Source organism: Bos mutus, chromosome 1, assembly GCF_027580195.1.
Source record: "Bos mutus isolate GX-2022 chromosome 1, NWIPB_WYAK_1.1, whole genome shotgun sequence".
Taxonomy (NCBI): Eukaryota; Metazoa; Chordata; class Mammalia; order Artiodactyla; family Bovidae; genus Bos; species Bos mutus.
The window spans coordinates 138,379,044-138,405,156 of NC_091617.1; the positions used below are offsets into that span (position 1 = coordinate 138,379,044).

General features: G+C 41.3%; 1 protein-coding gene and 1 non-coding gene across 2 annotated transcripts in view; one reads left to right on the plus strand and one right to left on the minus strand.

Moving 5' to 3' along the window:
- The window catches only part of SH3BGR (SH3 domain binding glutamate rich protein), a 72,990-nt gene that overhangs the window by 38,569 nt on the left and 8,308 nt on the right, over positions 1 to 26,113 (plus strand). Inside the window, exons 4-6 of the mRNA XM_005908622.2 lie at positions 3,938 to 4,012; positions 4,865 to 4,957; positions 25,078 to 25,107. Coding sequence (XP_005908684.1) covers positions 3,938 to 4,012; positions 4,865 to 4,957; positions 25,078 to 25,107 — 198 coding nt within the window. The remainder of the gene's footprint in view (positions 1 to 3,937; positions 4,013 to 4,864; positions 4,958 to 25,077; positions 25,108 to 26,113) is intronic.
- On the minus strand, positions 9,009 to 9,115 carry LOC138989552 (U6 spliceosomal RNA). The gene has a single exon (XR_011465833.1). It is a non-coding gene; the product is annotated as a U6 spliceosomal RNA (small nuclear RNA).

A 26,113-nucleotide genomic window follows, 5' to 3' on the forward strand; every position in this document is an offset into this window, starting at 1 on the left:
TCTTGCCTGGAGAATCCCATGGACAGAGGCGCCATGGACATAATATTAAACATTGTTTTAGAAGCTGTAGTTATTACAATAAAGTAAGAAAATGAAATATCTCATATATATGTAATGTATGATATATAAAAACTATCTTCACTTGTGTATGATGTAAATGTATACTTAGAAATTTCAACAGACTCCAGTAAAATTCATTAGAATTAATAACATAGAATTTCTGGGTTAAAGAATGGAAAAATTAGTAGCTTTTACTTGTATCAACTATAATGGATGAAAAGTTAAAATGTAAAAAACAAATCTCATTCACAATGGAGTAAATCTATCTGAAGGACACCAACAAGTACTAAAGTTATGGGGAGAGTATGATGCCCTAGGTGAGATGACTTAACAATAAGAAGTGAAAATTTCTAAACTAATAAATACATTTAGTGGTATTTCAATGAAAAACCTATTTAAGAATTGTTAACACTGGGAAAAATGATCTTAAAATGTACTGGAATAATACAGGTCTGAGAAGAGCCAAAAAACTTTGAAAAAGCAGACTTTATAGCAGCTTGCCTTTCTGAATATTAAAATTCATGTTAAAACTACAGTGATAAAAGCTATATATTGGCTTGGGAACATATAAATACATCCAAGGGAAAAAATAAATGCATCCATGGATATATTTATATATTTATATATAGACTAGTGTGTTAACAGATCCAAATGTATACTTACAATTTTATAAATGACAAAAATAACATCTTAATTGAAAGGATAATTAGATCAGATCAGATCAGTCGCTCAGTCGTGTCCGACTCTTTGCAACCCCATGAATCACAGCACGCCAGGCCTCCCTGTCCGTCACCAACTCCCGGAGTTCATTCAGACTCACATCCATCGAGTCAGTGATGCCATCCAGCCATCTCATCCTCTGTCATCCCCTTCTCCTCTTGCCCCCAATCCCTCCCAGCATCAGAGTCTTTTCCAATGAGTCAACTCTTCACATGAGGTGGCCAAAGTACTGGAGTTTCAGCTTTAGCATCATTCCTTCCAAAGAAATCCCAGGGCTGATCTCCTTCAGAATGGACTGGTTGGATCTCCTTGCAGTCCAAGGGACTCTCAAGAGTCTTCTCCAACACCACAGTTCAAAAGCATCAATTCTTCGGTGCTCAGCCTTCTTCACAGTCCAACTCTCACATCCATGCATGACCACAGGAAAAACCATAGCCTTGACTAGATGGACCTTTGTTGGCAAAGTAATGTCTCTGCTTTTGAATATGCTATCTAGGTTGGTCAGAACTTTTCTTCCAAGGAGTAAGCGTCTTTTAATTTCATGGCTGCAGTCACCATCTGTAGTGATTTTGGAGCCCAGAAAAATAAAGTCTGACACTTTCCAGTGTTTCCCCATCTATTTCCCATGAAGTGGTGGGAACAGATGCCATGATCTTCGTTTTCTGAATGTTGAGCTTTAAGCCAACTTTTTCACTCTCCACTTTCACTTTCATCAAGAGGCTTTTGAGTTCCTCTTCACTTTCTGCCATAAGGGTGGTGTCATCTGCATATCTGAGGTGATTGATATTTCTCCCAGCAATCTTGATTCCAGCTTGTGTTTCTTCCAGTCCAGAGTTTCTCATGATGTACTCTGCATAGAAGTTAAATAAGCAGGGTGACAATATACAGCCTTGACGTACTCCTTTTCCTATTTGGAACCAGTCTGTTGTTCCATGTCCAGTTCTAACTGTTGCTTCCTGACCTGCATACAGGTCAGGACAATGGTGGTTTATAAATGTTACAGGCATACTTTGTCATCTATCTGGAAGAAAACAGAGCCCTACTTTATATTATACACAAAATTAGATTTCACGCTGATTAAATCACTAGATGTTAACAATTAATATAAAATAACTACATGTCAGAAAATAGAAGTTAGATGTGTGCATGTTAAGTTGCTTCAGTCATGTCTGACTCTTTGCAACCCCATGGTCTATAGCTTGCCAGGCTTCTCTGTCCATGGGATTCTCCAGGCAAGAATACTGGAGTTAGTTGCCATGCCCTCCTCCAGGGGATCTTCCTGACCCAGGGATCAAATCCCATCTCTTAGGTCTGCTGTATTTGCAGGCAGGCTCTTTACCACTCCCCTGGAGAAAGAAATGGCAATCCACTCCCATACTCTTGCTTGGAAAATTCCATGGATGGAGGAGCCTAGTAGGCTACAGTCCACGGGATTGCAAAGAATTGGACATGACTGAGTGACTTCACTTTCTCTCTCTCTTTACCACTAGTGCCACCCAGGAAGCCCAAAAGTTAGATAAATTTGTGTATATAAAAGGCTACAAAACAAAAAATTTCTTTTTTTAAAAAGTGATTTATCATGCATTTATTCAGTTTAGTATAGTGTTGTTTGTAGACACACAAATGTGAACTTTCTGAATAGCCATCAGTTGGGAATATATGAATAAGTTATTATATTTTTAACATTAAGCAAATGTTAATAGGAAGGAGTTACAACCATATGAATTAATCTGGACAAATGCCCATGATATACTAAGCAAAAGAATCAAGTTGTGTGTAGTATGTACCTATTTATTATTTTTAAAAAACACAAAAATGAAACAAAAATAGCCTGTGTATATGTTAACATAGAGTTGAATACATATAAAGATTTTAATATTGAGTATTGTAGGAGTGTGGGATTGGAGGGTGTGTTTATGGTTCAATTTGTTCCCATGAACTTGAAGTGCCTTTGGAATAAAAATCACCAAATCTTTATGCATTATTATATATTTGTTTCTCTCTTTCTGACTTATGTTACTCTGTATGTCGGTCTCAGGTCCATCCACATCTTGCATGTGGGTGTGGAATCTAGGAAAATGGTATAGATAAACCTATTTGCAAAGCAGAACTAGAGACAGATGTAGAGAACAAACACATGGACACCAAAGGAGGAAGGGGAGTGGAATGAATTGGGAGATTGGAATTGACACATACACATGCAGGCTATGTGTAAAATAGATAGCTAATGAGAACCTGGGCTTCACTGGGGGCTCAGATGGTAAAGAATCTGCCTGCAAAACAGGAGACCTGGGTTCAATCTCTAGGTTGGGAAGATCCCCTGGAGAAGGGAATGGCTACCTACTCCAGTATTCTCGCCTGGAGAGTTCCATGGACAGAGAATCCTGGCAGCAGGCTACAATGGGAGCATAAAGAGTCGGACATGACTGAGTGACTAACACAGACTCACAGATGTGCACAATGAGAACCTACTGTATAGCACAGGGAACTCTGCTCAATGTTGTGTGGCAGCCTGGATGGGAGGGGAATTTGGGAGAGAATGGATACATGTATATGCACGGCTGAGTCACTCTGCTGTGCACTGGAAACTATCACAACATTGTTAATTGGCTATACTTCAATATAAAACAAAAAGTTTAAAAAATCACTGAATTCTACCCTCACCCCACTTTACTAAGATATAATTGAAATACAACATTGTATGAATTTAAGGAGTGCAACACAATGATTTGATATATGTAGATATGTGAAATAATCACCACAGTAAGTTTATTTAACATGTTACCTCACATAGTTACAATTTACTTCTGATGAGGAAAATAAACTAGTACTTTAAAAGGCTGGAAACCGCTGGATAGATCAGGAAACCATAAAGTAGAAGGTGTATCCTAGCCCTGCCCCTAACTTGCAATGTGACAATTTTTGCCTTATTTTCTTGTTTCTTAGGTGTGAGTGGTGGTGACTATCTACTGACTTAGGTTGTTTCTTGTTTCTTAGGTGTGAGTGGTGGTGACTATCTACTGACTTAGGTTACAACATCATAGTGAAGATAAAATGAGGGGTGAAGACAAACATAGTTTGGAGACATAAAAGGTGTTGAAATGCAAGCCATTATCCTCAAGAAAACTCTCAAACATTCTCAATTTCTGTGATGCAGGTGACAAAGTCGCCTGAGGAAGCATCTTCCCTTCCTGATGGTGAAGTGGCAGGAGAGGCTCAGAGCACCACAGAGGTAAGAGTTGGGGTCTTGAACCATCTTCCGGGAAACCTATTTTATATAGAATGTCTACTGGGTTCTAGTTTTTCCGTATCTGTTTGTCTGTCTACCTCCTCCATCCATCCATCCATCTATCACATCTATCTGTCTATTTATCCATCCATCCATCACACTTATTTAGCTACCCATCCAACTATCTATCCATCTATCCATCACATCTATCATTTCTCTATGTATCTATCAATCATCCATCATTCATCTCTATCATCTATCTTTTTTAATCTCTAAAATTATAATGCCTCTCTCCACATAAGCAATAGAAAACAAATACTCCCTAAATATGGAATCCTTTGAAGTTCTCTTCACAAGCCATAAGTGGATGAATTAACTCCTATTAGAGTCTTTATGGGGCTTCCCTTGTGGCTCAGAGGGTAAAGCATCTGTCTGCAATGCAGGAGACCTGGGTTCGATCCCTGGGTTGGGAAGATTCCCCTGGAGAAGGAAATGGCAGCCCACTCCAGTATTCTTGCCTGGAAAATCCCATGGACAGCGGAGCCTGGTAGGCTACTGTCCATGGGGTCACAGAGTTGGACATGACTGAACGACTTCACTTCACTTCACTTCGGGGTCTTTATGACTCTTCCATGCATGTGAGTTGGGTCTGTTCACTGACACTGATAGATCCAATTAGCAATGTTGAGGGTTGGTGATCCTATACTCTAGGAGTTAAGTGACTAGTAAATAGAGGTCTACCTTTGCTTCAGGTATATACTGTATCTAAATAAGGAAACCGTGGCAGTTATGGCCTGGGGTTGTCTTGGAAGCTTATCCAAGGTTGGTGATACCATGGGTTTCCTTTGTGACCAGGGAACAGAGAAGGCTGAAGAAAGTGGAGAACAGGAGGCACAGAAAGAGGGTGATGAAGATGCGGGCGACCTCGCTGGATCCCAAGAGAAGGATGTGAGTGTTTGCTTTTCTCACTGTAGTTTCACTGGATTCAGTTCTATTCAATAACCATTTACTGAGCTCTGACCAGATGCTAGGAATCTTTCTAGGCACACAATAGTGAGCTCAAAAGTGAGGAACTGAGGGATTAGCCAGAAGGCAGCAGGTAATTTTCACTTAACGTGTTAACTGCTGTGTGTCAGGTAGGTGAGGGCTGAAAGGAAGCCAGAGGAAGGGCCTGAACTCAGTCCTGGAGTGGCAGGCTACACAAGGCTTGTCATTGTGTTGTTAGGGTTAGGTTGGGTTCATGTTCTTTCAGAAACAAGGGACCTTATGCCTTGTTCACAAGTATTGATGAACTCCTATCATACTTGTTGAAAAAAAAAAAAAAAAAAGAGGCAGGTCAGGTGGTCTGGTATTTCCATCTCTTTCAGAATTTTCCACACTTTATTGTGGTCCACACAGTCAAAGGCTTTGGCATAGTCAACAAAGCAGAAATAGATGTTTTTCTGGAACTCTCTTGCTTTTTTGGTGATCCAGCAGATTTTGGCAATTTGATCTCTGGTTCCTCTGCCTTTTCTAAAACCATCTTGAACATCTGGAAGTTCACAGTTCATGTATTGCTGAAGCCTGGCTCGGAGAATTTTGAGCATTACTTTACTAGAATGTGAGATGAGTGCAATTGTGTGGTAGTTTGAGCATTCTTCAGCATTGCCTTTCTTTGGGATTGGAATGAAAACTGTCCTTTTCCAGTCCTGTGGCCACTGCTGAGTTTTCCAAATTTGCTGGCATATTGAGTGCAGCACTTTCACAGCATCATCTTTTAGGATTTGAAATAGCTCAACTGGAAATCCATCACCTCCACTAGCTTTGTTTGTAGTGATGTTTCCTAAGGCCACAAGTTTATCAACCTCAATTTATCTGCTGCTGCTGCTGCTAAGTCACTTCAGTCGTGTCCAACGCTGTGCAACCCCATAGATGGCAGCCCACCAGGCTCCCCCGTCCTTGGGATTCTCCAGGCAAGAACACTGGAGTGGGTTGCCATTTCCTTCTCCAATTTATCTAAATGCTACTAATCTTTTAATAACACATTGTTACTCTAACAAGCAAGTGTGCAATGTTTTATAATTTTAACTAAGGAATGTATCATTAAATATAAAATGAATAAAATATATGGACAAAAAAAAACAATGCACATTTTGAGAGTTTTGAATTAAGCTTTATTTGGGCAAAATGAGGACTATAGCTTGGGAGACATCATTTCAGTTAGCTCTGAGAAACCGCTTCAAAGATGTAAGGGGAAGGTCAGTATATATTGTCTTTGTGAAGGAGGAGTATGTACAATCAAGCTTATATATTTTGCAGAAGGTTTCTGGTAGTCTTGAGGAGCAGTCATCACCATGAAGGGTTTTGGTGCTTTTCTAGATATGAGGAGGTGCAAGAATTGGGCTCATAAAATCTAGTCCTGGAAATATCTATCCGAGGACTTGTTCTGCCAGTTCCTCCCAGGGCACAGAGGGCTTTGTTCCTAATCTCCACCCTGAACTCCTTTCTGGGAGTGTTGAAGGTCAGCAGCTGCAGTGGCTCATGGTTAATCCTTGTAGAGGTAGATGACATATGATTTGTAGTTGACATACTCCACCAAGAGGATTTGTGGGAAGCCAACAGGAGCTGAGGATAGAGGGACTGGGGGGAGGGATTTGAGGCCTCCAATTTGAGGCCAATCAGAGGAACTGCAGGACCCAGCTGATGCAAGGCTTCTTCTAAAAGGTTCCAATGCAGGGGCTGCAGAGTAAAGGGCCAAGTGGAGATTGTGGTTCTGGAAGCGCCAAGCTAAGATAATGAGGGGTCAGATGGGCTACTTATTCAAGAAATTCTGAAAATGTGGCTGGGAAGCCAGGCAAAGGAGAGACCCTGGTGCCAAGGGAGCCTGAATGGGCAGGGTAGAAATCAGGAGGATTTCAGTGGGTTTCTGCTTTGGGCCAATTGTAGAAAAGATTATTTACCAAAGCCTAGCGGTTTGCTTTTGTCCCTATTTATTGATTCCAGGAGAGGTGTGAACAGCTGTTGATCGTTGGACCCTTGTTCCCAGCAGAGAGACTGTGACTGGGAAAGGGGCCAAGACTGATGCCTTGCTATGGAAAATGTGAGATGGCATCAGTTTATCTTTATCTCAAGGAATTTAATTTGGGAGGAACCAGGACAGTAAATTCCCTTGTGTTTCAACACTGCTATTTCAGTGTTGATAATTTAAGACCCTTTGACATTTCTGTTTTGAAGAAAGACCAGATCTTCTTCAGTCTTTGCTTAGAAGTTAGGTGGGGTTTCATGGCTCCCTGTATAATTCAGAAATAATCAATTTAACATGAAATGGAGTGACCATTTAATTATCTTGGAGATTATAAAAATCTTTAAAAGCATTTTATAATCTGACTTTGCATGGATTGCCTAAAACTGGTACAGAATTATTGATTTATACATTGAAATTCAGTTTTCTCTTTTTAAGGCAGAGAAACAAAGGAAAGAAACGTTACACCCCACACACTTTCTCTCATGAGACCTAAGAGGAAGACAGCATCTTGAGGCCAGAGCCTGCTGGCTTCAGCTTCTCAGCTTCTCAGTTGCTGGGCCGGTTAGTTCAGTGAAGTGATAAGCCATTCAGCCTGGGGATTTTCTTGTTAATATTTTCTAAAATTGTGAGCACTTTGCAAAATAAATTACAATCTTGTGGATCCCCATAGGAATTAAAAACATTGTTTTGGTATTTTTGCGTGGGCTGTGGTGAAGGAATGACTAAGTTTAGAAGACATTTTTATTTTAGATGAATTAATGTTAATAATTAATTAACATCAATGTCAACTATCAATTCTTTAATAATATTTATTCTAGTCTAGTGGCTTAGATTGGAGAAGGCAATGGCACCCCACTCCAGTACTCTTGCCTGGAAAATCCCATGGATGGAGGAGCCTGGTGGGCTGCAGTCCATGGGGTCAGAAAGAGTTGGACAAGATTGAGTGACTAAAAATTTTTCATTCTACATAAAGAAAGATTTTGACTTTTTCTCATTTAACAAGCGATGCATGCCCTATGACTTACTGTAATTCAGTTAAATAAGGGAGAAAACCATGATCTGTCAGAGAACATTAAAATGACATAATAACATGATTAGCTTTGGGATTGAATACATAGAAAACTTGATTAAAATTTTAAACAGAGACAAAAGTGATCTGATATTTAGAATGATTGCATTTTGTGCTTCAAGAACCTTCTGTCTGCTTTTCTGGTTGGGGTTGTTTTTCAAGGTTGAGATGGCTGTCTCAGCTCTTTGTCATCATGTCTTTCCCAGCTGTGCACCCAGGCTTACACAGGCTTATCTGTGATGAGCAGAAAGACCAATTAGATCACTGTGTTCTACCTTTGTAACATGGATTTTTTTTTTCCAACTACAATTTTATTTTATTTTTAATCTTTACAAAATTGTATTAGTTTTGCCAAATATCAAAATGAATCTGCCGCAGGTATACATGTGTTCCCCATCCTGAACCCTCCTCCCTCCTCCCTCCCCATACCATCCCTCTGGGTCGTCCCAGTGCACCAGCCCCAAGCATCCAGCATTGTGTATTGAACCTGGACTGGCAACTCGTTTCATACATGATATTTTACATGTTTCAATGCCATTCTCCCAAATCTTCCCACCCTCTCCTTCTCCCACAGAGTCCATAAGACTGCTCTATACATCAGTGTCTCTTTTGCTGTCTCGTACACAGGGTTATTGTTACCATCTTTCTAAATTCCATATATATGCATTAGTATACTGTATTGGTGTTTTTCTTTCTGGCTTACTTCACTCTGTATAATAGGATCCAGTTTCATCCACCTCATTAGAACTGATTCAAATGTATTCTTTTTAATGGCTGAGTAATACTCCATTGTGTATATGTACCATAGCTTTCTTATCCATTCATCTGCTGATGGACATCTAGGTTGCTTCCATGTCCTGGCTATTATAAACAGTGCTGCGATGAACATTGGGGTACACGTGTCTCTTTCTCTTCTGGTTTCCTCAAAAAATATGGAATGCTTCACGAATTTGCATGTCATCCTTGTGCAGGGGCCATGCTAATCTTCTCTGTATCGTTCCAATTTTAGTATATGTGCTGCCGAAGCGAGCACTGTAACATGGATTTTTAAAGTACCAGTCACATGTAGTAGGTTCTTCTAGATATCACAATTCAGATAAATCCAAGGCTTTTAGGTGCAAACCCTGGCTTTGTTGAAACCATCTTAGGGAGATCTCATGGATTCTTAGCTTTTGCTAAGTCTGTTGTAACTAAACAGCGGGTCCCTGCACTTCCTTTTCTAACCAACACTCCATGAGGAATTTAAATAACATTGGATTTGTGGGCTGTTGCTGCTGCTGCTGCTAAATCTAGGTTTAGTTTTTTTTTTTTTTTTTTTTTTAAAATCACATGCTCCCCATCCTGAACCCTCCTCCCTCCCAACCTCCCCATACCATCCCCCTGGGCCTTCCCAGCGCACCAGCCCCAAGCATCCAGCATCGTGCACTGAACCTGGACTGGCATCTCGTTTCATACATGACATTTCACATGTTTCAATGACATTCTCCCAAATCTTCCCACCCTCTCCCACAGAGTCCATAAGACTGTTCTATACATCAGTGTCTCTTTTGCTGTCTCGTACACAGGGTTATCGTTACCATCTTTCTAAATTCCATATACATGCGTTAGTATACTGTATTTATGTTTTTCCTTCTGGCTTACTTCACTCTGTATAATAGTCTCCAGTTTCATCCACCTCATTAGAACTGATTCAAATGTATTCTTTTTAATGGCTGAGTAATACTCCATTGTGTATATGTACCACAGCTTTCTTATCCATTCATCTGCTGATGGACATCTAGGTTGCTTCCATGTCCTGGCTATTATAAACAGTGCTGCGATGAACATTGGGGTACACATGTCTCTTTCCCTTCTGGTTTCCTCAGTGTCTAGGTTTAGTTTTTAAAACTTGTGGTCGTGGACCGTCAGCTTCATTGATTTCTCTAGACATCATATTATCTGCTTCATGCCTCCACTTCTGGCAGGCAGGAAATTCAATCTAGGTGAAGCATTTCAGAGACCCACCCTTCTCCAGGGACTTAAGAGTCATCCTGGGGTCTTCAGGGGTGACTGGAGGCCAGAGGGCCCTGGTTCTTTATGGTGGTCCTGCTGTGATGTGGGTTTCCTGAAGCCCATTGGAAACTGTTAATGCTGGTCCCTCAGCATGGGTTAGGTCCTCTGCCTTGGCTGGACGTGGCCATGCCTCTCACAGTGACCAGCCCTCTGACCACAGTTGATGCTTCCCCGAGCATCATGTCCAGGTGCTGCCCTGATGCCCCAAGGGTCCCTGACTCAGCTTTTGCATCAGGTAAGTCCTGGCACCACCTGGAACATCCACCTCCTTCTCTCTTGAATCTGGCTGCTTCCATCTTCTTAGCTCCAAGCCCTAAACTCCAAGGACTTTTTTTGCAGGGATCATCTAGCCTCCTCACCTCTCTCAGCCCAGGGTTTTGAAAAGCACAGTTGGTAACTTCTTCCCAGCAGGTGGGGAACAAGAACAAGTATGTATCTGTCTCCTTGGAGTTTGTGTGTGGGGAAGACAGTAACTCTTATTTTGGGTAGCAGGGAGAACAAAATGAGAATTTGTATCCTGGTATAAACCATTGCTTCCCAGGTAGCGCAGTGGTAAAGAATCCACCTGTAATTCAGGAGACGAGGATTGAGCCTGGGGTGGGGAAGATCCCTGGATAAGGAAATGGCAACCCACTCCAGTATTCTTGCATGGAAAACTCCACGGACAGAGCAGCCTCGCAGGCTACAGTCCATGGTGTTAGAAAGAGTTGGACATGACTGAGTGACTGAGCACATGTATACAGCCACACTGTTCATGACAAGGAATACAAACATATTTTAACCTTTTATTCTGAAAGAATTACAGACTCACAGGGATCTAGTACTGAGTCCTGTGTGCTCTTCTCCTGGCTTCCCCTAGTGGTTACATCTCAGCTGGCTACAGTAGGAGGTAGAAACCAAGAGTATGACCCTGGTGCATCTCTGATAAGTAGACTTATAGACCGTATTCAGGGTTGACCATTTTCCCCAAACCTTTCATTTGTGTGTTAAACACCATTCCTGTGTGTCCAGTAGTCATGTATGGATGTGAGAGTTGGACTATAAAGAAAGTTGAGTACAGAAAAATTGATGCTTTTGAACTGTGGTGTTGGAGAAGACTCTTGAGAGTCCCTTGGACTGCAAGGATATCCAACCAGTCCATTCAGGACTAAATGAAATCAGTCCTGAATATTCATTGAAAGGGCTGATGTTGAAGCTGAAACTCCAATACTTTGGCCACCTGATTTGAAGAACTGACTCATTGGAAAAAACCCTGGTGCTGGGAAAGACTGAAGGCAGGAGGAGAAGGGGACAACAGGGGATGAGATGGTTGGATGGTATCACTGATTCAATGGACATGAGTTTGAGCAAACTCCAGGAGATGGTGAAGGACAGGGAGGCCTGGCGTGCTGCAGTCCATGGGGTCACAAAGAATCAGACATGACTGAGCAACTGAACTGAACTGTGTCTTCAGAACCATTTTCAAGTGGGCAGTGGTAATAGCTCCCTCCAGTGGCTGGGAGCATTAAAACCAGTGATAGACCAGCTGAGTGTCTAAGCTCACCTGATTTCAACTACTGCACATGCTTATTCAGTACACACTTCTAAGTGCTCAGATGATGCTAGTTTCATGGGGAAGATATTTATCAAAGAATATCACATTGATTTAAAAACAATAAAACACTGGTGAGAGAAATCAAAGAGGACACTAATAGATGGAGAAATATACCATGTTCATGGATCGGAAGACTGAATATAGTGAAAATGAGTATACTACCCAAAACAATCTATAGATTCAATGCAATCCCTATCAAGCTACCAGTGGTATTTTTCACAGAGCTAGAACAAATAATTTCACAATTTGTATGGAAATACAAAAAACCTCGAATAGCCAAAGCAATCTTGAGAAAGAAGAATGGAACTGGAGGAATCAACCTGCTTGACTTCAGGCTCTACTACAAAGCCACAGTCATCAAGACAGTATGGTACTGGCACAAAGACAGATATATAGATCAATGGAACAAAACAGAAAGCCCAGAGATAAACCCATGCACCTATGGACACCTTATCTTTGACAAAGGAGGCAAGCATATACAATGGAGAAAAGACAATCTCTTTAACAACTGGTGCTGGGAAAACTGGTCAATCACTTAAAAAAAAAAAAAGAATGAAACTAGAACACTTTCTAACACCATACACCAAAATAAACTCAAAATGGATTAAAGATCTAAATGTAAGACCAGAAACTATAAAACTGCTAGAGGAGAACATAGGCAAAACACTCTCTGACATACATCACAGCAGGATCCTCTATGACCCACCTCCCAGAATATTGGAAGTAAAAGCAAAGATAAACAAATGGGACCTAATTAAAATTAAAAGCTTCTGCACAACAAAGGAAACTATAAGCAAGGTGAAAAGACAACCTTCAGAATGGGAGAAAATAATAGCAAATGAAGCAACTGACAAACAACTAATCTCAAAAATATACAAGCAACTCCTGCAGCTCAATTCCAGAAAAATAAATGACCCAATCAAAAAATGGGCCAAAGAACTAAATAGACATTTCTCCAAAGAAGACATACAGATGGCTAACAAACACGTGAAAAGATGCTCAACATCACTCATTATCAGAGAAATGCAAACCAAAACCACTATGAGGTACCATTTCACGCCAGTCAGATTGGCTGCAATCCAAAAGTCTACAAGCAATAAATGCTGGAAAGGGTGTGGAGAAAAGGGAACCCTCTTACACTGTTGGTGGGAATGCAAATTAGTACAGCCACTATGGAGAACAGTGTGGAGATTCCTTACAAAACTGGAAATAGAACTGCCTTATGACCCAGCAATCCCACTGCTGGGCATACACACCAAGGAAACCAGAATTGAAAGAGACACGTGTACCCCAATGTTCATCGCAGCACTATTTATGATAGCCAGGACATGGAAGCAACCTAGATGTCCATCAGCAGATGAATGGATACGAAAGCTGTGGTACATATACACAATGGAGTATTACTCAGCCATTAAAAAGAATACATTTGAATCAGTTCTAATGAGGTGGATGAAACTGGATCCTATTATACAGAGTGAAGTAAGCCAGAAAGAAAAACACCAATACAGTATACTAACGCATATATATGGAATTTAGAAAGATGGTAATGATAACCCTGTATGTGAGACAGCAAAAGAGACACAGATGTATAGAACAGTCTTTTGGACTCTGTGGGAGAGGGAGGGGGGATGATTTGGGAGAATGGCATTGAAACATGTATAATATCATATAAGAAATGAATCGCCAGTCCAGGTTTGATGCAGGATACAGGATGCTTGGGGCTGGTGCACTGGGATGACCCAGAGGGATGGTACGGGGAGGGAGGTGGGAGGGGGGTTCAGGATGGGGAGCATGTGTACACCCATGGTGGATTCATGTTGATGTATGGCAAAACCAATACAATATTGTAAAGTAATTAGCCTCCAATCAAAATAAATAAATTTAAATTTAAAAAATCATAATTATTTCCTTTAATGATGTGGACTTTTCCTGACCACCAACCCAAACCTCGGGGGTTCTTACACATACGAAGCCGAAGTGTATGTTACCTACTTGCTGACAGGTTGGGGCAGTGTTTGGGAGGCAAAATGGTGCACCATGAAAAGGGCTTTCATTCCTGTCTAAGATGTAATCACCTATAGCTTCAGATCTACAGAGAGGGGACTTCATGGTTCCCTTCCCTGATGACCAGGGAGGGATGAGGGGCTAAGGAGGAGAGGGGAGGTTTGTGAATACTACCAGAGGAGGAAAGAAGGCAAGCAGGTCACCTCAGCTTCTGGGAACTCTGAGAAGGGGACTGCAGACTGGGGGTGTCATGAGAACTTTATGAAACCCTGGAAGTAAAAGATGCAATTTGTTCATCTTTGTGTTTGGTTTTCATTGAGGCCAAAATATTTTACATTGTGTTCTTTGCCAATTCAGTGATCCTCTCCAAAACCTTCTGACGCCTTGGCTTGACTGACTACATGATTATGGTCTATACATATTCCCACACTGCTTCCTCCAAAATCAATCTTGAGGGTAGTTTCTACATCAAGGGGCAGGTGTTGGTTTATGTCCACCATGAACTTGTGAGTCTAAGGCTGAGCTCCCATACTGTCTGACAATGGAGAGAACCTGCCGGAGTCCAACTCCAGCAACCAGGGATTCAACCTGAAGAGATGGACGGTGCCGGCCAATGAGACAGCCTCTCAGTTTTCTATGGACTGCCTGTTTATTCCAAGTTTAAGATTCTCTTTTATACTTTTACAAAAACATTAGGCCAGAGGTTTGACATTTTCCGTTCCCCCTCTCCCAGATTTATTATATCCATAAATCACTGTTGCTCTTCAAACAGAGTTCTTGTTTCAGTGATTCTCTTGGAATCAGCCTTATCATCTATTGTCTACCTCCTCTAATGTCCTATAGTTAACTTGTGATTATATTGTAGCTCATGCTACATTCCTCAGTTTACTACTTATCTTCCTAAATCCTGTTTGCCCCTAACATCCTGAGCTCAGTATCTCTTAAAAAAGGTTTCTAGCTATCAGATCAGATCAGATCAGATCAGTCACTCAGTCATGTCCAACTCTTTGTGACCCCATGAATCACAGCATGCCAGGCCTCCCTGTCCATCACCAACTCCCAGAGTTCACTCAGACTCACGTCCATCAAGTCAGTGATGCCATCCAGCCATCTCATCCTCTGTCATCCCCTTCTCCTCTTGCCCCCAATCCCTCCCAGCATCAGAGTCTTTTCCAATGAGTCAACTCTTTGTATCAGGTGGCCAAAGTACTGGAGTTTCAGCTTTAGCATCATTCCTTCCAAAGAAATCCCAGGGCTGATCTCCTTCAGAATGGACTGGTTGGATCTCCTTGCAGTCCAAGGGACTCTCAAGAGTCTTCTCCAACACCACAGTTCAAAAGCATCAATTCTTTGGCGCTCAGCCTTCTTCACAGTCCAACTCTCACATCCATACATGACCACAGGAAAAACCATAGCCTTGACTAGATGGACCTTTGTTGGCAAAGTAATGTCTCTGCTTTTGAATATGCTATCCAGGTTGGTCAGAACTTTCCTTCCAAGGAGTAAGCGTCTTTTAATTTTATGGCTGCAGTCACCATCTGCAGTGATTCTGGAGCCCAGAAAAATAAAGTCTGACATTGTTTCCACTGTTTCCCCATCTATTTCCCATGAAGTGATGGGACCGGATGCCATAATCTTCGTTTTCTGAATGTTGAGCTTTAAGTCAACTTTTTCACTCTCCACTTTCACTTTCATCAAGAGGCTTTTGAGTTCCTCTTCACTTTCTGCCATAAGGGTGGTGTCATCTGCATATCTGAGGTGATTGATATTTCTCCCAGCAATCTTGATTCCAGCTTGTGTTTCTTCTAGTCCAGCATTTCTCATGATGTACTCTACATATAAGTTAAATAAGCAGGGTGACAATATACAGCCTTGACGAACTCCTTTTCCTATTTGGAACCAGTTTGTTGTTCCATGTCCAGTTCTAGCTGTTGCTTCCTGACCTGCATACAAATTTCTCAAGAGGCAGATCAGGTGGTCTGGTATTTCCATCTCTTTCAGAATTTCCCACAGTTTATTGTGGTCCACACAGTCAAAGGCTTTGGCATAGTCAATAAAGCAGAAATAGATGTTTTTCTGGAACTCTCTTGCTTTTTCCATGATCCAGGGGATGTTGGCAATTTGATCTCTGGTTCCTCTGCCTTTTCTAAAACCAGCTTGAACATCAGGAAGTTCATGGTTCACATATTGCTGAAGCCTGGCTTGGAGAATTTTGAGCATTACTTTACTAGCGTGTGAGATGAGTGCAATTGTGTGGTAGTTTGAGCATTCTTTGGCATTGCCTTTCTTGGGGATTGGAATGAAAACTGGCCTTTTCCAGTCCTATGGCCACTGTTGAGTTTTCCAAATTTGCTGACATATTGAGTGCAGCACTTTCACAGCATCATCTTTCAGGATTTGGAATAGCTCAACTGGAATTCTATCACCTCCACTAACTTTGTTCGTAGTGATGCTTTCTAAGGCCCACTTGACTTCACATTCCAGGATGTCTGGCTCTAGGTCAGTGATCACACCATCATGATTATCTGGGTTGTGAAGATCTTTTTTGTACAGTTCTATGTATTCTAGCCATCTCTTCTTAATATCTTCTGCTTCTGTTAGGTCCATACCATTTCTGTCCTTTATCGAGCCCATCTTTGCATGAAATGTTCCTTTGGTATCTCTGATTTTCTTGAAGAGATCTCTAGTCTTTCCCATTCTGTTGTTTTCCTCTATTTCTTTGCATTGATCGCTGAAGAAGGCTTTCTTATCTCTTCTTGCTATTCTTTGGAACTCTGCATTCAGATGCTCATATCTTTCCTTTGCTACTTTGCTTTTCACTTCTCTTCTTTTCACAGCTATTTGTAAGGCCTCCCCAGACAGCCATTTTGCTTTTTTGCATTTTTTTCCCATGGGGATGGTCTTGATCCCTGTCTCCTGTACAATGTCACGAACCTCATTCCATAGTTCATCAGGCACTCTATCTATCAGATCTAGGCCCTTAAATCTATTTCTCACTTCCACTGTATAATCATAAGGGATTTGATTTAGGTCATACCTGAATGGTCTAGTGGTTTTCCCTACTCTTCAATTTAAGTCTGAATTTGGCAATAAGGAGTTCATGGTCTGAGCCACAGTCAGCTCCTGGTCTTGTTTTTGCTGACTGTATAGAGCTTCTCCATCTTTGGCTGCAAAGAATATAATCAATCTGATTTCAGTGTTGACCATCTGGTGATGTCCATGTATAGAGTCTTCTCTTGTGTTGTTTGAAGAGGGTGTTTGTTATGACCAGTGCATTTTCTTGGCAAAACTCTATTGGTCTTTGCCCTGCTTCATTCCGTTTCTAGCTATAGTGTCTAAAAATTCCTAACTTCTATAAGCTATAGTAAAATATGCTAACTTTACAACATTCCTTAAATCTTTAACTTCTAACTATTTTAATTATTTATAAGCCCTAAATTCAGTAAATTCCTTTGCCATAAATATTCTCCCCACAAATAGGCTTCAGATATCAATCCCTCCCATGGCCTCAAGCTACGGCCTATGTGCTCATCCTGGAACACTCTTTTGTAAAAGTCCTTGAACAAATGTCAGTGATTAACTTTATGAATTATTTTCTGAGCACAACTGAAGAAGGCTTTGTGCCTTTTCATGCTCCTCTCAAGAACAATAAGCACCCTAATATTCCTTTTCAGTCAACTCAGCAGAGGAGAGGAAAAGACAAGTCAGAATTACAAGGCCTAACTCCTTCATCCCAGGATCCATGCCTGCGGAATGAGGAGAGGGGGCTGGGGACCATGCCTCCATTTTGTCAGTAATGCCCTATGTGGCTCCCAACAAGAACCCTGCTCTTATTCCTGACCTCCAGCCTGGTCACCCTCTTCAGATCCCTCTGGGCTGGTCCCTGCCTTCCTTCCACACTGGCCACTTGTCTTAACCAGCCACTGCCTGACACTCACCACGGCTGACACCTGTCCTTAGTCCTGGTCACATGCCATGTCAGCAGCCTGCCTCCCTGGCCAACTTCCCAAGAGAAACAGCTGCTATGAAATTCTAAGGCTTCTCACTTTGGAGACTTCCTTTAACTAGGTTTCTTTTTTTAAAAAGTTTATTTATTTATTTTTAATTGAAGGATAATTGCTCTACAATATTTTGTTGGTTTCTGCTAAACATCAACATGAATCAGCCATATCCTATCTCCCTCCCCATCCCATCCCTCTAGGTTGTTACAGAGCCCTGGTTTGAGTACCCTGAGTCACACAGCAAATTCCTACTGGCTATCTATTTTACATATGGTAGTGTATGTTTCTATGTTACCTTCTTCATGCATTCCACCCTCTCCTTCTTTTCCACCCGTCTTTTCTTAAGTGTGTTCTCTAGGTCTGTGTCTCTACTGATGGACTAGCTTTCTTAGAAGAACAACAAGGTAAAATAATTTTAAGTTGTAGCTTTGTCCAGTGCATGATTCAAACCTATTCTGTTGTTGTTGTTTAGTCGCTCAGTCATGTCTGACTCTTTGTGACACCATGGACTGTAGCCCACCAGGCTCTTCTATCCATGGGATTTCCCAGGCAAGAATACTGGAGTGGTAGCCATTTCCTCCTCCTGCGGATATTCCCGACTCAGGGATTGAACCCGTGTTTCCTGCATTGCAGGCAGATTCTTTACCATCTGAGCCTCAAGAGGACATTTAAGGATCTGTGTAATTCTGATGCTTTAAAATTTTGTGAGCTAAGTGACCATTATATCTAATACTGTGGGCAAGAATCCCTTAGAAGAAATGGAGTAGCCCTCATAGTCAACAAAAGAGTCCAAAATGCAATACCTGGATGCAATCTCAAAAATCACAGAATGATCTCTGTTCGTTTCCAAGGCAAAACACTCAATATCACAATAATCCAACTCTATGCCCCAACAAGTAATGCTGAAGAAGCTGAAGTTGAATAGTTCTGTGAAGACCTACAAGGCTTTTTAGAACTAAGACCCAAAAAAGATTTCCTTTTCCTTATAGGGGACTACAATGCAAAAGTAGGAAATCAAGAGATGCCTGGAGTAACAGGCAAGTTTGGCCTTGGAGTACAAAATGAAGCAGGGCAAAGGCTAACAGAGTTTTTCCAAGAGAACACACTGGTCATAGCAAACACCCTCTTCCAACAACACAAGAGAAAACTCTACAGGTGGACATCACCAGATGGTCAATACCAAAATCAGTTTGATTATATTCTTCACAGTCGAAAATGGAGAAGCTCTATACAGTCAACAAAAACAAGACCAGGCGCTGACTGTGGCTCAGATAATGAACTCCTTATTACAAAATTCAGACTTAAATTGAAGAAAGTAGAGAAAACCACTAAACCATTCAGGTATGACCTAAATCAAATCCCTTACAATTATACAGTAGAAGTGACAAATAGACTCAAGGGATTAGATCTAATAGACAGAGTGCCTGAAGAACTATGGATGGAGGTTCATGACATTGTGTAGGAGGCAGTGATCAAGACCATCCCCAAGAAAAAGAAATGCACAGAGGTAAGATGGTTGTCTGAGGAGGCTTTATAAATAGCTGAGAAAAGAAGAGAAGCGAAAGGCAAAGGAGAAAAGGAAAGATATACTCATCTGAATGCAGAGTTCCAAAGAATAGCAAGGTGAGATTAGAAAGCCTTTCTCAGTGATTGATGCAAAGAAATAGAGGAAAACAATGGAATGGGAAAGACTAGAGATCTCTTCAAGAAAATTAGAGATACCAAGGGAACATTTCATGCAAAGATGGGCACAATAAAGGACAGAAATGGTATGGACTTAACAGAATCAGAAGATATTCAGAAGAGGTGGCGAGAATACACAGAAGAACTATACGAAAAAGATCTTCATGACCCAGATAACCACAGTGGTGTGATTACTGATCTAGAGCCAGACATCCTGGAATGAGAGGTCAAGTGGGCCTTAGGAAGCATCACTATGAGCAAAGCTAGTGGAGGTAATGGAATTCAACTGAGCTATTTCAAGTCCTAAAAGATGGTGCTGTGAAAGTGCTGCACTCAATATGCCAGCAAGTTTGGAAAACTCAGCAGTGGCCACAGGACTGGAAAAGGTCAGTTTTCATTCCAATCCCAAAGAAGGACAATGCCAAAGAATGTTCAAACTGCTGTACAATTGCACTAATCTCACATGCTAACAAAGTAATGCTCAAAATTCTCCAAGTGAGGCTTCAAAAGTATATGAAGCAAGAATTTCCAGATGTTCAAGCTGGATTTAGAAAAGGCAGAGGAAGCACAGATCAAATGGCCAACATCTAGAAAAAGCAAGAGAGTTCCACAAAAACATCAGCTTCTGCTTTATTGACTACACCAAAGCCTTCAACTGTGTGGATCACAATAAACTGTGGAAAATTCTTAAAGAGATGAGAATACCAGACCATCTGACCTGCCTCCCGAGAAATCTGTATGCAGGTCAGGAAGCAGCAGTTAGAATTGGACATGGAACAACAGACTGGTTCCAAATAGAAAAAGGAGTATGTCAAGGCTATATACTGTCACCCTGCTTATATAACTTAAATACAGAGTACATCATGTGAAATGCCAGGCTGGATGAAACACAAGCTGGAATCAAGATGGCTGGGAGAAATATCAATATCATCTCAGATATGCAGATGACACCATCCTTATGGCAGAAAGTGAAGAGGAACTGAAGAGCCTCTTGATGAAAGAGAAAGAGAAGAGTGAAAAAGTTGGCTTAAAGGTTAACATTCAGAAAAACAAATATCATGACATCCGGTCCCATCACTTCAAGGCAAATAGATGGGAAAACAGTGGAAACAGTGACAGACTTTATTTTGGGGGGCTCCAAAATCACTGCAGATGGTGGCTGCAGCCATGAAATGAAAAGACGCTTGCTCCTTGGAAGAAAAGCTGTGACCAACCTAGACAGCATATTAAAAAACAGAGACATTACTCTTCCAGCAAAGGTCCATCTAATCAAAGCTATGGTTTTTCCAGTAGTCATATATGGATGTGAGAGTTGGATCATAAAGAAAGCTGAGTGTCGAAGAATTGATGCTTTTGAACTGTGGTGTTGGAGAAGACTCCTGAGAGTTCCTTGGACTGCAAGGAGATCAACCCAGTCAAACCTAAAGGAAATCAGTCCTGAATACTCATTGAAAGGACTAATGCTGAAGCTGAAACTCCAATCCTTTGGCCACCTGATGCAAAGAACTGACTCATTGGAAAAGACCCTGATGCTGGAAAAGATTGAAGGCGAGAGGAGAAGGGGATGACAGAGGATGAAATGGTTGGATGGCATCACTGACACAATGGACATGAATTTGAGCAAGCTCTGGGAGTTGGTGATGAACAGGGAAGCCTGGCATGCTGCAGTCCTTGGGGTTGCAAAGAGTCAGACATGAATGAGCAACTGAACTGTAGGATGGGCACTGAAGTTTTTATTTAATTAATATCCCATCTCCTCCTAAGAAGGATTTGAGGCAGGAATGGCATACATAAATACCTTAATTCAACATTTTATTGACAGATTGAATGCTGCCTCATGCCATGCAGTCCAGGGATCGGGGATGGTGCCGTGAAAATTAGCTTCTGTTCTGGTAGAGCTGATGATGGTCTTAGCCAAGTTTCTTCAAAGTTTACATGACCTTTAAAACTTTTTTTTTTAATTTGAGTATAGTTACTTTACAATATGTGTTAGTTTCTACGTTACAGCAAAGTAAATCAGCTATATGTATACATATATCCCCTCCGTTCTGGTCTTCCTTCCTATTCAGGTCACCACAGAGCACTGAGTAGAGTTCCCTGTACTATACAATAGGTTTTTATTAGTTACCTATTTTATACACAGAGTGTATATACGTCAATTCCTTTCTCCCAATTCATCCCACCCTTCCTTCCTCTCTTGGTGTCCATACATTTGTTCTCTATGTCAATGTCTCTACTTCTGATTTGCAAATAGATTCACCTGTACCATTTGTCTACATCCCACTCCTGCTGCTGCTAAGTCACTTCAGTCATGTCTGACTCTGTGCGACCCCATAGATGGCAGCCCACCAGGCTCCCCTGTCCCTGAGATTCTCCAGGCAAGAACACTGGAGTGTGTTGCCATTTCCTTCTCCAATGCATGAAAGTAAAAAGTGAAAGGAAAGTCACTCAGTTGTGTCCGACTCTTCATGACCCCATGGACTGCAGCCTGCCAGGCTCCTCTGTCCATGGGATTTTCCAGGCAAGAGTACCGGAGTGGGGTGCCATCGCCTTCTCCCTACATCCCACATATACGTGTTAATATACAATATTTGTTTTTCTCTACTTGACCTTTTGAGGCTAAGTATCTCTAGAAATTCTCTGAGCAATTACTTTTTCTATTTAATGCCTCTTTCAAGAAATCAAGGTCAATTCAGGTATTGATAAAAAGCCCTAGGTTCCGTGGTAATTGCTGCTAGCTAACCTCTAGAAGTTGAGATGACCACTTATTCCTATAAGAACTCTTAGTGGCCTCCAGCCTAGCTCTAAGGATAACCCCATTTTTAATAGTGTGTTTTTGTTAACTCAGTTGTTTCAACTGTACACAATTAATAAAAATAATTGGATTTAGAAAGTGTAAAACTCTACATAGCTGATAGTTCTGTATTGTGTAGTGTGAATTCTAATTTGATTGTATGTGGATAAGAAGAAAATGCATGTTCTTTGAGATCTAAAGAGTTAATAGATCTAAAAGAGTTACAGGTTCATTTATTTAGTCACTTAATACATTTATTGTATTTATTCCAGACAGTAGCTGGGTCCTGGAAACCCCAAAATGAACAAGGACACATGTTGTGCCCACAAGAGCACACAGACAGTCAGGGAGGCCAATAAATGATGATTGTGGGAGCAAATAAGGGGATTCTTTAACTCAGCCCTTGTTGTTATTGGTTAGTTGCTAAGCTGGGTTTGACTCTGCTGCCCCATGAACTGTAACCTGCCAGGCTCCTCTGTCCTTGGGATTTCCCAGGCAAGAAAACTGGAATGAGCTGCCATTTCCTTCTCCAGGGGATCTTCCCCACCTAGGGATCAAACTTGATTCTGCCACATTGGCAGGCAAATTCTTCACTACTGAGCCACCAGGGAAGCCCCTGGGGGTCAGGAAAGTCTTCCTTGAAAATATCATTGTATGCAGTGTCCTGGAAGGTGTGGCTGATGTGAGAAAGTTACATGTGATCATTAGCTGAAGTAAAACATGATGTGACTAGAAAGGTGAGCAGGAGCCAAATCATGACGGCCTCTCAACCATCCTAAAGATTATGGATTTATCATGAAAAGATGGAAGGTTTTAGACATGAGGTGGATTGTCTTTTTTAAGTTAACTAATAATTTTTTGACTGCACTAGATCTTCTTGCTGTGTGTGGGCTCTCTAGTTTTAGTTAGCAGGGGCTACTGTCTAATTGCGGTGCATGGGGTTCTCATTGCAGGGACTTCTCTTGTTGCTCAGCACAGGCTCTAGAGCTCAGGCTCAGCAGTTGCGGTGCACAGGTTTAGTTGCCCTGAAGCATGTGGGAGATTCCTGAACCAGGGATGGAACCTGGGTCCCCTGCTTTAGCAGGCAGATTCCCAACCATTGGACCACCAGGGAAGTCCCTGGGATGTCTTTTAGAATGATATCTCTGGCTATAGTGTGGAGAGTTACTTGGAGATAAGGAAGCCTAGAGGTGATGTAATCTTGGTGAGAGAAGATGGCAGTCATGGTGAAGGAAAGACAAGGCATTGGCAGAGGTAGACAATATCAAAGACATTTAATATTCAACACATTGCTGAAAAACCAACACTCAGATTCTGCAACAAGTGCAGGACTATCTTTTCCTGAACTTTATAAGACTTGCTGTGTTGCCAGCTTCAGTTTAGAGATTCCCCGTACTGGGACACCTCTTGGGTTGACTCAGGTTAAGCTGGCTGGATCAGGCTTTCTGTATTTTCTTTGCCAGCATCAGAAATCTGAGAGTATTGTTCTGGAGCTGGCCAAGAACTTGAGGCTGGGCCAGAGAAGGTGGCTATATGGCAGGCCCTCCATGACTTGCCTTCTGTGATAATCTTGAGAGGTAGTGTGGTGTAGTAGGAAGAACACTAAGTTAGGAAACAGGATAAGGGGGCGACAAAGGATGAGATGGTTGGAAGGCATCACTGACTGAGTAGGCATGAGTTTGAGCAAACTTGGGGAGATAGTGAAGGACAGGGAAGCCTGGCCTGCTGCAGTCTATGGGCCACAAAGAATTGGACACGCTTAGCAACTAAACAACAACAACAACAGAGAGTCTCAGAGGAAGTCCTGATTGTGTTACTTGGCTTCTGATTTTTGTCTAATTACTTAACCCTGTGGTCTTTGTGTCCTCATTTGTCCAAAGAAAAGACTGAGTAAGAGGATATAGGTAATTATGAGGTTGCTTTCAACTCCTTTGGTCCAGAATTCCATGAGCTCACTGCCTGCTTTGAAAGGCATTAGGAATGTTTAGGGACTACTTTTTAGAACCAGATCTTCCTGCCCAATTAAAGCCGTTGTAATACTCTGGCCCCAGAAAGGCTCACGAGAGGGCCATTCTGGGAAAGGATGTGAAGGTTCTTATTTCTTTGCAATTTTAGGAGGTATTGCCTGGTTTTCCTACTTTGATCCCAGGGAAATAGAAACTTCTGTGCATTGGCAGAGTGGAGACCTGTTTGAGCCTGGAAATGGCTTTATCATTTCTTAACTTTAAGTTTCTTTCTTTAACCAGGACTCAGTGTTTAAATGGTTTAGAATGTTATTTGTTCTGATGGAGGAAAAGTTTTTAATCTACTTTTATTAGTTGGTTCAGAACTGAAGTAAGGCATACTTATAAGGTCATAAAAGCAGAAAAGACATAATTTAGTTCAAATTTTCTAGTTGCTTACATATATAGTCTGAATTTTCCTTGATAGCTCTATAGGTCTGCAATATGCTTTGGATATAGAACAGTATTAAACATATAATTAAGCAGTATTACTAATTAGTTGTATTTTCTTAGGAGTAAGAGTGATGAAAATATGTCTTTGATTTTATAATATTCCAAGGACTTGAAATAAAATGCATGAAATAAGTAGGCATTGCTCAGTTATAATATCTTTGCTATTGATGTTTTCTCAATAAATTGATATTCTTAGTTTTGGTAAACATGCATTTATTATAGCTTGCTTAATTTCTATTTATTTTTTTAAGTAAAATTTTTTATAGTTTTAAATTTTTATGCCATTTTAAAAGTTGCTTTCCATTTACAGTTATTACCAAGTATTGGCTATATAGTTTGCTTAATTTTTAGATTCAACTTAAAACTTATGTGAATTTATGTTTTTATTTAATTTCTGTTTGTGGATTTAAGGAAGAAGAGGAAGAGACAGCAGCGGAAGAGGTACAGTAGCATATTTCACAGTTGTGTTGTGCTTAACAGAAGCATCTTTTAGGTGAGAGAATTGCAGCTTTTCCAACATTTCTCCATGTTCATGATACAGAGAAGCTGACTCAACCCACATTCCCAGAAAGTCCTCCTTTAGCCTGCCAAGAAGAGAAATAAAATAAGTTGGAGATACATTTGGAGGTGAATGGAGAAACAGGGGCTCTGAAGCCTTCACCTCTTGTGGTGAAGGTGTTATCAATGAAGTCAGGCCAGGCCGGACCAAATCCTTCAGTGGTGATGCCTTCTCCCTTTTTCCTTCCCACCCCATTGAATAGCGCACCGTTTATGCTGCTTGTGTGGTTCTCATGGGTGTTACTTGATGGCCTCCTCTTTACCTTGTTGGTGAGTGAGGAATTCCCTCCCTCTGGTTATGGGAATGGCAGACACACAACTGGACCACTCACTGGACAAGTGAGATGGACAGGGCTTATTTTATTTTCTTAATTAATTAATTAATTTTAACTGGAGGATAATGACTTTACAATATTGTGGTGGTGTTTGCCATACATTGACATGAATTAGCCACAGGTGTGGACAGGGTTTATTATTCACATGTGCTCCCGGGGGATAAGGTCATCTACACAGGGCAGGGCCACACGGGGTAGGGTCCCTTGGGAACAGTGTGAACAACCAGGGCTGCGGGAGGCAGGTTGTGTAGAATCAAGAGGGTGGGGTGTCCCCGAGTCCACACGGGGGACATGGTTGGCCTGATTGAGTAATTCTGGGGTGAAAGCAGGCACTGTATCTGGTCCCTTGATACCGAGGGCTGCTTGGGTGAGAGACCTAATTTGTGGGATCAGAGCGGGAGGGGAGCCAGTGGTCAGGCCATTGTAAGTCTTCCCAATTTTACCAGTGTTAAGGCAGCGGATAATACTGAGTCTTAATTGTAGTCTTGCACCATGGTGTGTACCTTAGACACCAGGAGGTTTAAACATGCAGCTCATCATTTAGTGTCTGGAAG